Below are 12,119 nucleotides of genomic sequence, written 5' to 3'. Positions count from 1 at the left end.
ATGCGGTCCTGCTGGGACAGCAGCCAGGCCTGAACATCACCTTCAGGGGGCGGCGGTGCTGATGGGGGGCGCAGGGGAGGCACGGGGCTGCTCTTTAATCACCACCAGGCCGGTCCCTCCCTGGCCCTGCAGGCTCATGCCTGTACAGTAGTCAACAAATCCAGTATTCACTGCCTCCCCTGAGCACTGTTTCCAGGCCCTTTAAGACCACATTTATTTCACAAGGGCAGGGAGAACGCAGGGCTGGCCACAGAGCAGAAAACACGCCTTCACCACAGCCTGGAGTCTATTTTAGGATCTGGCTGGTGCCGGGCTTTGCTGCTGTGCTCCATGGCAGGAATTTTTATTTATAGCCGGAGTAAGACTGTCTGGGCCCAGGAGTCTATAATGGGATGGGCTGCCTGTCGGAAGGCGGCGTGTTTCTGTGGAAGATCTATGCGTGCTCGAGTGACTTCTGGGGAGGAGACGGGGCACCTGGTCCCTGGCGTCAGCCCTGATCTCACAGTCAAAGTGCGAGCAAGAGCCATCTCATGATGGTGGGGATGACAGCTATTCTCACTGAAGGTGTCCCGCTGGGCAGATGAGGTGCTGAAGGTTTTATGTGAACCACCTCATTTACTCTGCACCAAGTTACGATCCTCCTTACGAAGATGCAGAGACAGGCTGGAAGGGGCAGCCGTGGACCTAGTAAGCCACGGCTGGGCTCAGCTTGACAGATATGGTGTGGGACGGCCCCCTCACACTCGGGGAGCACGTGACAGGCCCTAAGTTTGCCTGCTGCTCTGCAGGGTCGGGTCTGCTTGCTCCGCTCAGAGACCTCCCGAGTAATGACCAGCCTGCAAGAGGCAGTGAGCCAAGGCCTGACATACACGTCAGACACTCAAAGATCTACCCTCGTGAGAGACACAGGAGCCACCAACCCACTCTTCGAACTATACACCTTAAAGAACCACCGAGAGTCTGGGTGTAAAGGAGGAGGGAGACTGCCTTGGTGTGTGGCCAGTCAGGTGCTAGGTCGCAGAGCTTCCTGAAGCTGGCCAGGCATCAGTTTTCAGTGCCACTTCCTTTCCATTATATCCTGGCAAGAAAGATGACTAGGGACAGGCCCTGCGCTATGTTGGCAAGAAAACAGGAAAGTAGATCTTCACAAGAAAACCTCTGATTCCTCAACATGACAGACATTCCATCTAATCCCTGTGATCATCAGACGGCCGGGCCCCAGAGGAGGCGGTCAGCGTGCCAACAGCTGAGGGCTGGAGCTGTAGGCCAGAGGACCTCGACCGTTATGGCTACCCCAGGGTGACTCGGGCAGGCCCCAAACTCTGGAGAACGTCCAGCCCTGCCAATCACAGCGACTCCATGGTGACTCGGGCTCCACGCTTTGGAGGACGTCCAGCCCTACCAATCATGGGAAATGTACTCATCTGAGTGAATGGACTGTCGCCGCCAAGTGTTTGGGAAGTAAAGAAGTCGCCAGAGATCAGTCATTACTGTATACCCTTGGCTCCAGCAAGGCTCGTGACTTCAGGGTTTTTGAACGTTACTTGGTGAAAACAGATAAGCTCTTGGACAGCTTGTTTGGGGGCTTAAAGTTTTATCCATCATTTGGGAGAAAACATATTCAAAGGAGCTGCAATTCGAGGGTGGTTTGGGCTTTCTTCTCCTACAGTGAGCCAGTGGGAACCACAGCCCAGGGCCAGTCCTGGGCTCAGCGGATGCGTCCTTCAAATAGGGCCTGCGAGTGTCCACACAATATGGGCCTCAGTTATTTCTCTTGGAAGGAAGTAAAGCTTTTAGCTGATGCAAAACACACAGCCTCGATTTCCTGGGGAGGGATCTCCTGGAAACAGCCATATCTTATTCGGTTCTCAGATGGGACATGACCATTCCGAGGTCACCAGGAAGGACCCTTGATAACGGTTCTTCTCACTCTATGGGGCAAAATAGCTACAAGACTGCCTGTCTCTTTGCTCCTTCCTGGGCCCAGTTAACTATGTTTACAAAAGCTGTCTTAGGCCTGGAGGGAACTTCCTTCTTTGAGGTGCCTGTATTAATTTATAACTACTACATGTTAGATAATGTCAGAAGCAGAGTTTCTGAAGCCAAGTGGCAGGGTCGGAGGGCAATGCTGAGAGCTCCTGTGCTCAAGGCGAGGAGAGGTACTGCTGTGGGTCCCATCGTGGGAACAAGGAGCCAGCGCTCAGTTCACCCAAGGAAGGCGACATCAATGTCACGTGTGTCCAAAAAAACGCCTTCTCTCTTTTTAAATTCACTTAAAATTCTAATTTGTAATTCTACAACAAAGGATGTAGAAGAACAAAAACGTTCTGCTCAGGAGAATTCTAGGACAAGCGAAAACAGGAACTTACTGCGTTTCCTCTCATGTTTCATAGTTTTGCATCTGAATCACAAGATCTTCCTTGAAAAACACTACATTTTTGGCCAATGGTTTCATGGCTAATTACATTTCTGTGAGAACCTCCAAACATCTTGGGAGGCTCTGTATATTGCTTAAATATTAATCTTAGGGCTTCCCTGGTGGCTCAGTGACAAAGAATCTGCATGCCAGTGCAGGAGACACGGGTTCTATCCCTGCTCCAGGAAAACCCCACATGCTGCAGAGCAACTGAGCCTGTGCTCCAGAGCCCGGGAACCACAACTACGGAGCCCACGCACCAACACTGCTGAAGTCCGTGCGTCCTAGAGCCAGTGCAACAAGAGGAGCCATTGCAATGAGAAGTGTGAGCATAAGAGAGGACCCCTGCTCACTGCAACTAGAGAAAAGTCTGCACAGCCACGGAGACCCAGCACTGTCCAAAATAAATAAATAAAAAAAATCATTTTGAGAGATGCTTCCCTGCATTAAAAGAAAAACAAACATTAACCTCGATAATAGGAAGATTTAGTACAGATTCCACAGTGATCTGAATTTAATTCTAGAAATACAACTCCACTATTTTTTACTCTGAGGCTTTATGCCGCACAACGGGGGCTCTAACTCACACCTACTCTTAGCACTCTACGGAGAACCTGCGGCTACACTCTGTCCTGTGTCAGAACACTGTCAGAACGAAGACAGTGCGTCTCTCGACGTCCAGCCCGCACGCAGGCTTTTCTTTCTCCTGAGCCTTCTTGGGTCTCAACACTTACTGGCCATTGAACAATTCATAGACATCAACCTGACACTGTACTTTCCATGATGGGGATCTGATTCTAACCTCAGCTCTGACTTAAAACTCTTAGCTAGTGGTTCAACTTCTCTAGTCTGGTGTCTCTATCTCCAGAACGTGGGTAAACATTCCATCACAGACCAGGAAGGAAGGGCCCCTGACAAGCAGCCTGAAATCACAAGAGTAAAGGCAACTGTGAGCGTGTAGCCAGCACCCTTAGGGGTCACATCACAAAGGACCTTCCCAAGGACCCAGGGGCCTTGTGGTCCCTGACCAGTAGGGCTGTCACGGACTACGGTAGGTCAGCCGCTGTCATCAGCGAGGGGAGGCAGGGAAGTTCCTGTCTGATGCTAGTTTGTGAGAGCTGTCCACAATGACATGAGCACAGACAAGAGTCAGGGAGTCTTGAGGAGGGACAGAAACAGCTGGGGCGGAGCAGCTGCTTTGGCGAGCGCCCAGGACAAGATCCCCAAGCCCCGGTCCTTGGCCCTTGGGTGTCCACTGCAGGTGAGACAGGCTCACCCTGGGCTCAGGGTGGGGGCCTGACACAGAGCCAGGCTTCTACCTCTACCTGAGGGGTTTAGGAACCCACAGGAGTGCTGGCCTGCCCATGTCTCCTCCTCAGAAGGCCGTGTCTGGGCTTGGAGCAGCAGTGAGCGTGGAGGTCACACTTCAGGGAAGCGCTGGCCACACAGGCACCCAGTTGTTGAGGAAGGGCAGAAAGGCCCAGGGGAAACGTTCTGGAGGAGCCACATTGCATTTCAAGAGCCCAGCAGACTGGAAGAGCCTGCGAACATCTCAGGCTAGACTCAGAGGGGCCTGCAAAGACTCCTGCATGGCTGGCACAACAGCCCTGCTTTTCTCGCTGCTGACGGTGCTGGGGGCTGCTCTCTAGGAAACCCCGGGAGGTCGGGCAGGCCAACGGAACAAAGAGCCCAAGAGAGGTCAGCTCAGAGACGAACCTGCCGGCCCTGGGCCCCTGGTGCTGCTCACGGACCCTCCCTCTTCTCTTAGAGCAAGTCTGCTCTGACCAGGAGGGAAGCCAGTGAGGAAAAGACGATGTCGGGAAGACACAGGGGACAGAGGCAGGGAGGCGGGGGCCTACCCAACCAGCAGGACACGCCTGGTGTGGTCCGCGATCTTCCTTCCTGTCTCCCTCTCACTCCCTGTTTGGCCTTTCGACCTGTCAGATGCCTTTGTCTTAGTGATGGCTGGTGACAGGAGGCCAAGGAGGCGGTGGACAGAGCGAGTCTCTCCTGGGCAGGGTCCTAGAAGGGCCCGTGTGCTGCAGCGTGGAAGCCCGGCCCGGCTCTCAGAGGATCACGGCCAGCGGCTCCACGCACCGTCCCCATTTAAACTGAAGTCAACAGGACACACACAACTTTCTTACCCGAGAGATTTTTTAAAACAGAAGACAGTTATTATGGGTATTTCTGAAGTTCTTCTGGGTCTTCTAGAAGTTTTGATTCTCTAGAATCATTTTGGAAGCCAAGACAGTAAAGAAAATATTTCAAGAGTCCTAGCATCCAGCTATATCTCTTTGTGACAGTTAATATCAGTGAGCCGAGAAAGAATAGGCGTGGAGGGAGGTGGCTTTTGTAACATCAGTGCTGTAATGTCCGGAGGACTGGAAACCCTAATGGTTATTAACAGGTTCCCAATAATACCTTGGTCAAGGATAAAGTGAATATGGAACCAGAGCTTCCAAGATTTCGCACCACTAGGGTTCAGAATAGAGAAAATGCAAGCCCAAGAAGGGCCACAGTGGGAACAGCAGTGGGAATCCAGGGTGGTGGGGGAAGGACTGGGGCTGGAGGGATGGGAGTTCGGGGGGAGGTGGGAGTCGGGCAGCCAGCACAGGCAAGGCCGCAGCGAGGACAGGGCAGACAGCTGGGGGTACGAGTGACTGAGGAGAATCCAGGGGCGGGAAGAGGACGCCAGCGCCACATCTGAGAGGTGTATCTCAGTGGGCCCGTCACTCAAACACTTGCAGTCAGGCACACTGCAAGGCCTGGTGGAACAGGAACAGGCACGAGGGGGCCGGCCGCCCATGCCCAGGGGTAGCTGCATCTAGCTCTCCACATTGTTCTGGCCTCACAGTAGCTCATCATTTCCCTGAACACGTTCTTCTACCAAACTGGTCTTAACGTCCCAGACGCCACATGTCTGAGCAGCTGTTCAAGTCTCCTAGAATCATAGCCCATGCTGGGAAAGAAAGGGGGTCTGTGGACCAGGGGCTAAGCAGACCCAGCCAAAGATTGTGAAGAGGAGGGTGGGCACCTCCCAAGAATACATCTGGGGACAAGCAGGGAAAGAGCGGTCAAGGCTGGGCCCAAGCCCAGAGGGCAGCACCCAGGAGGGAGCAGCAGGTTTCGACCGAGGGGCAGGATGTGCGAAGAGCTAGCTGTTGTCAAACCTCTAGCCGCTCTCCCTGGACCTCAGTCCTCAGAGTTTATCCTTGAGACAGGTTTCTATTCCCCATCTTCAGGCAGGTCCCTCACTGACCTTCATCTCCCTGAAATCTTAACTGGCCTTCAGACCACAACTCGAGCGCCCCCTCCGGACTCCGTCCTGCCTCCGCTGCCCACAGCCTTCCCGAGACGCCTGTGACTCTCACCCTGCTGCCCACGCCCCGCCTGAGCCGGAGTCTCCTTTCCACTTGACTCGCTCTGCCTACTCCCTTGCACAGACTTCTCAAGGACGACAGGCCGTCCTGCCTGCACTGGATCCTTCCGGCTGCCTGACCCACACCGGCTCCATTCTTACCAAATTAAATCTTCTGTGGGATCCCAGGAAGAGTGAATAGGTATGCTTCTGCAGCACCTCCTTCATTTTAAATTGATCAGTGCAGGTTCACTGCTCTACAATTCCCTTGGCAGGGTTTTCAATCTTCTGTTACAAGGCAGAAGTAACAGGTCGCTGGGCAAAGAATTTCAGATTTGGCACCTGCTATTTTCCTATGAGCCAGCTCTTGGGAATTCCATGCTGGACTGATGACACAAGTCCAGGGATGAAGGAACAAAGACATTTGGCAATGAAGCGCTGCTCCAAGAGCACATCAGAGCCCTCTGTCTGGGGCTCATCTCAAAATGTAAGCAGAGAATATACATGAAAAACGTACTGGTATTATGGCTAAATCATTTCTCCAGGGTTTGGGCATTTCAGATGTCAAGTATTCCATATATTTAGGCCATTACTAACATCTCTGGAGGCCTGGAGGGGCTTCGCTTCAAGTGAAATAAAGCACCCTTCTTAGCTCACTCCCCTCAGGCCCCTTTGTGGAGCTGGTGCTGAGATGCAGGATGCTGTAAGACTCCTCTGTGTGCTGAGGGGAAAACTATGACATACTTATACCCCAGCTTAATTAAAATGTCCTCGAATTCTCTTTAATTCTATAGTATACAGTCCAGTTCATTCAGTCTTCTCCCCAAACTACTCAAAAGGGATGTTGTAGACATTCTCAGGAAAACTCACACTTACTTTCTGTTCACAGAGGGGAGGGGAAAAAAAAAAACAAACACATTAAGACCTAGGATTGTCTCAAGGCCAAGTTTTGCAAGATTTGTGAAAAGAGCTGCCAGAGGTGGCTGCTGAGGAAACAGAGGGCGTCTGTGCACCAGAGCTGGGGGGGTGGGGAGTGGTCCTGCCCTGCCCAGCGAGGTCTGGGCACTGAAGGGAAGACTGCATCCCGAGGTCCCCTCAATGGGGAGGACCAGCTTCACCTGGGTGCTGGGTGGCTCCCAAATATGGAGACAGGACAAGACCATACTGGGTACCCAAGCTTGGAGAGGGCTCTGATGTCACCAGGTCAACCTGGTCATTCAAGAGGGCAAAGGAAGTCCAAGCAGGTGAAGACATCTGCCCAGGCACTCATGCACAGGATCAGAACAAGCCAAGACTAGAACCCAGAACTCTAAGACAAGAACAATAATGACAGACGTTCCAAGCTTACTACCTGCCTGGCAGTTTCCTGTGATTTTACTTAATCCTCCCATTCACAGAAGAGGCAAGGAAAAGTGCCACCCCAGAGGACTGAACTCGAGGCCTGGGAGGATGTGAGTCACCTCGGGACGGGTCCACCGAGCTACCTTGGAGAGTCCTTTCCTGAGCCCTGACACCCAGGGTGTCACCAGACAGAGTCAGCGGGAGGTGGGGGCGGTCAGGTTCTTGAGCAGATGCAGATCCCAGAGGAAGACAGCAGACCTGTGCAGCCTCCGAGGCGTCAGCGCCTGTGTGTCTGCAGACAGCGTGCCAGCCCTCCTTCTACCACCCCACCTCCACAGGGTGACCTGCGGAAGGGCCCGCCCAGCGGAGGTCGAGTCCACTCTCCTCCCCAGACTGAGCTGCCTGGGGCCTGCCCCAGAGGACGCATGCCAGCCCTATGCTAAGGCCTTATGATGCCTGCAAGTTTCCATCTGTCTTCCTGGAGCCCAGCTGACTGCCCTGTGTTGTTTAACAAGCCCAGTCTGGCCTGATGCAGCAGATGGGTCAGGAGGGTCACTGACAGACCAGCCCCCGCTGGGGTGCCATGGACGTGGGTGAGTTCAGCCCTTGGCAGCCAGGCCTGCCCCGATCAGCACAGCTGTGCTGCTAAGTTGTGTCCTAGGCAAGGCTTCCCTGGTGGCTCAGCTGGTAAAGAATCCGCCTGCAATGCAGGAGACCTGGCTTCGATCCCTGGGTTGGGAAGATCCCCTGGAGAAGGGAAAGGTTACCCATTCCAGTGTTCTGGCCTGGATAATTCCATGGACTATATAGTTCATGGGGTCATAAAGAGTCGGACACAACTGAGCAACTTTCACTTTCTGGCGAGGACAGACAGTTACTGCTCTTTAAGCCATAGGTTTTGGAGTGATTTGTTACGTGGCAAGAGGCAGTGAAAGCCGCAGCTCTCAACTTCAGCTCCATCATACTGGGTACAGCCTGCTCTGCTTCCTACATGAGGAATATTCCTTTTTAAACACGGAACACTACAGGGCTGACCCAATGCCCAGTGGGAGAACAGAATAAAAAGGCCAAAACATCTCTGCCAGTTTACGTCTGAGTGATGATGCTCTGAGTGTGGCAGCTAAGAGTCCCACCCCAACCCACCCCAGCCACTCACACCGACCTTTGGGCCACCTTTCCTGTCTGGGGTCTGTGGAGGGCCAGAGCCAGCGATGGGCAGCAGCACGCATGTCGGGAGGCATTGGCCACGAGGGAAAGGTCTCGCTCCCCAGGTTCCTGGTAGCGAGTGCAGGGAGCGACTCACCGAGGGCACAGGTAAGCTGCCGTGCCGGCTGAGAAAGGAGTTAGAGACGGACACACTGATGCCCTGAGTGGCACTGCCGTCCTCGGGGGTGAAGGCCACTTTAGTTTGCTGGACACAGTAGGAGACAGAGGAGAAGGAAGCAGCAGCATAGGAGGCCTGCTGGACAGAGGAGCGAGGGAGGAGACAGGGCAGGAGGGAGAGAAGCAGAGAACAGTCAGGCATGTCCGCATAGAGGAGGCAGGCTGCCACCCGACCTGCTGGCACCTTCTGGAGAGGGGAGGCTTCTCGGCCCAGCTAGGGGGCAAGGACGCCCGTTGCAGGTGAGCTGAGGGGCGGGCGCCCTCTTCACTCCTGTGAAGAAGTGGCGGTAAGATGGAAGGAGCCATGCGGACTTGTGTGTGCACCCCAGCTCCTCCGCTTCCTTAGGGCCCCAGTACTCCTCTGTGGGAGCAACCGCGCTTCAGGGTACAGAGCAGGAGCCAGGCGGCCTGGGCCCTAACCTTGGCCTTGCCCTATGGGACCGGCTTGTTGTTGGGCGTCACATGATGCTCTCTGCACCTCAGGTTTCCAGCAGATGGCTGTGTGCAGGTGAAGCACTTTTAGAACCAGGCCACCCTCGGGGCACGTGGACCGACAGGTGTGCCTGTCGTGCTCACTTCTGTCTGGAAAACAGGGTCACACTTCTCGCACCGGCACTGGAGAAGAGGCTCCCGGCGGCCACACGGCGGGTGCCTCACGTGTCTGGGCTTCCACTTCTGCTGTGGGCTGTGAGCCCGTCTCTCCAGCTTTCTCGGTCTCACTTTACTTAAAGTGGGGGTGACAGGGGCCACGGGGAGGGGACGTTCACAGGATGTCTGCCCACCCTCCCGGGCCCCCTGGCAGCCTCTCCCCAGAGATCCCCTTGGACCACCACCCCACCACGAGGTGAGGCGATGTGACTCTCACGGGGGCTGGGACTCAAGCGCGTCCCTCAGGGCTCTCTCCCCAGGGCTTGGCTCCTGTGGGCACCACAGGACCCAGGGCCGGGTGACGGGCACCTGTGCACCCGGCAGGAGGGGCTGGGAAAGCTTCAGATCTCAGTGAAACTGGCCCAGCTGTTTAACCAAGCATATCAGGTCAGGGGTCCCTGGGACAGGCATCTATGTGTCTGTGGTGAACAGAGACTCACTTCAGGCATATTCAGCTGTCTGTGGGGAGAGCTGGGCAGGCAAAGAGCTGAGACCTGAGCACAGCCGGGGAGACAGCTGGTCAGTGCAGGACTGGAACCCAGATCCCCGGCCTGAGCCTGGCCCTCCTTCCACGAGACAGGCTGCCCCCGCCCCCTGTGTGGGGAAGGCTCGGGGACTCCAGGACTGGTCATGGGCTCAAGGCCCAGTGGCAGGACTGCTGAGGCCCAGACAACTTCCAAGAGTGACCTCTGGACCTTCACTGTCTGGTCATCTGCCTCCCAGAACAGCCGGGGCAGCATCCCCTTGCAAGGGATGAAGGCGGCCCTCTCTGGTTAAGACAGGAACAGACCAGCTGGCAGGAGAGCAAGACAGCACGTGTAGCTCTGACGAATTGCCCTCCCAGGTGTACTCTTCCTAGAGAGCTTGGCTGGACGGGGCTCTTGGATTCTAGAGCCTGACCACAGACCCCACAGTTAGTAAACTGGTGGCGAAGAAGGTTGAGAGGTGCACCTGAGTGCCCCCCGCTGGTCCCAGCGTCTCCAGTCTGCCCATGGCTGGTCAGCCCCTCTGTGCTGCCTACACAGCGTCCTGACACAGGAGGGGTTTTAAAGGAGGAAGGGTGTGCCGGCTGAAAGACAAAGCAGCTCTGTGTCAGCCACCCCGCTTCCACAGAGCTGGTCCTCACTGGGCCAGCCCCGGCTGCGGGGGTACAAGTGGTTGGGCAGTGAGGCCCACTATGTAAATCGAATCTACAGATGGCCCCGCACAGACCCTGCCCTGTGCTCTGATTGACTCCCTCCTTTCGGGGAGGTCTATATTGGCGCCACAGAAGAGAGAGAGAAAAAAAAGACTGTCCACAGAGAAAGCAAACATTCTGAGTACAAGCCAGTCCCAGCTGCAGGGACCCGCTCTGGAGAAGCAGCCACTCCTGCAGGGGGAGATGCGAGCAAGAGAGCAGGCCCAGGGTCCCGGGCCCCTGGTAGGGGGCCGCCCACTCACCAGCTGCCGCTGCTTGGGGGGCAGGGCGGGGGGTGGGGCGAGCTCGTGCGGGGCGTCGCTGGCGCTGAAGGAGTCGCTGAAGCCATACACCTCCATAAGCAGCTTGTTCTTCTGCTGGTACACGTGTTCCTTCTGTGGCATCTGGTAGAACATGGAGGGCTGCGGCTCTGAGTAGTCCTCGAGCAGTTGCATGTAGGCCAGCACTGCGGACACAGAGGGCCGGGCTGGGCGGGCCGCACACAGACCCTGCCTGCCCTGCAGCTGCCAGGGGGAGGGCCCAGCGCAGTCCGCGCCACCGCCACGTGGACGGACAGCCGTGTCGAGGCGCCCCGATGCTGGGTACCACCCGTGTGCCACGCGGCCTCTGGAGGAGAGGGTGGCGTCGGGGTGGGGCGGGGGGCAGGCTCTGCGGGAACTCCCTTCCTTTCCGCTCGGTCCCCGTGAACCTGGAACCACGCTAGGAAACAGCCTGTGTTTAGAGAAGTGCAGGGTGCACCCACTCCTTGCCAAGAAGCCCTTGGGGTTTTCCAGCCTCTCGAGGGCAGGGCCGTGCCCGGGGTGCAGGCTGCTGGGCCCCCTGCCCATGCCTCCGGCTCTCAGCTCCTGGACCGCCTGGGGCTTTCCGCATGTCTGTTTCCGTCGCTCTTCCTGCAGCCCTGCGAGCCCGACACCCCCTCCCGAGCAACTCAGGCCCCGATGAGCTGGCATTTACCGAGGCCCCTCACCGCGCCCCCACCCCAGGAGCCCCTCGCAGCCCTGAGCGCCGTCCCTTCTGGGCCCTGCTCGCGGCTCCTCACGAGCTCGCTGGGCTCCTCACACTTATCTGACCGTCACTGAGCACCTGTGGCGTCAGGCGCTGACCGAGGTGCTGGCGCCTTCACCGTGGGGGGCGGACCCCCCCCAGGGAGACAAAAACAGGCCGAGCTGGGGGCGTCCCGCAGAGGACGGTGAAACAGGGAGGTGAGGGGAGCTTCCCCAGAACATGGTGAGGAAGGGTGGAGGAGTCTGTCAGGAGGGGCAGAGCCCTGGGCTGGGACCAGGGTCTGCAGGGCAGTGATCCGCGGAGAGTGGGGGCCCGCCTGGTACACGGGGCTGTGTGGACAGGCAAGGAAGGGGCTTGAAGCATGGAAGGGCCCCCCGCCCCGGGAACTGCCTGTCTCAAGAAGCCGGGAGAAGACAGTTTGGGGGCACTGAGGCTGTTCAGGTGAAAGTCCCCATGGGGGTGGGGATAGCGAGAGTGGTCTGGCTCAGGAAGAATCATCCAATCGGGGGCAAGAGGATTTACCGCTTCTCGCTTGAGGGCGGAAGCTGCTGCCCGAGGGCAGGGACCCCGTGTCTCCCGTCTGCTGCTCTATACCCGGAGCCTCGCACAGCGGTTCACAGAACCACGAGCGAACAGGACCCACGGCCCGGCGTCCGGCCCTGCCGTGCTGAAGCGGGCTGCAGCGCCTGCGGGTCTTGCAGAGGCCCTGCAGGAAGGCAAGACTCTCCGGTCACCAGCCGCCGCTCTCCTGCTCCAACGGAGGCTGGCAG

At 56.7% G+C, this 12,119-nt stretch overlaps 1 protein-coding gene across 25 annotated transcripts in view; it reads right to left on the bottom strand.

The window, feature by feature from the left end:
- RAPGEF1 (Rap guanine nucleotide exchange factor 1) overlaps positions 1-12,119 on the bottom strand; it is a 132,796-nt gene that overhangs the window by 24,609 nt on the left and 96,068 nt on the right. For 16 of the 25 annotated variants that reach the window (XM_088841063.1, XM_088841072.1, XM_055400484.2 and 13 more), the window contains 2 exons: positions 10,587-10,789; positions 8,419-8,577 (listed from right to left, as the gene is read on the bottom strand). In XM_088841063.1, the coding sequence (XP_088697189.1) occupies positions 8,419-8,577; positions 10,587-10,789 (362 nt within the window). The remainder of the gene's footprint in view (positions 1-8,418; positions 8,578-10,586; positions 10,790-12,119) is intronic. The other 9 variants (XM_055400498.2, XM_055400499.2, XM_055400497.2 and 6 more) reach the window with 2 other exon arrangements.

The sequence above is a fragment of the Moschus berezovskii genome, chromosome 11, assembly GCF_049115385.1.
Source record: "Moschus berezovskii isolate FMDL1 chromosome 11, NW_MosBer_1.0, whole genome shotgun sequence".
NCBI lineage: Eukaryota > Metazoa > Chordata > Mammalia > Artiodactyla > Moschidae > Moschus > Moschus berezovskii.
This window is presented reverse-complemented; position numbering and strand designations above follow the sequence as displayed.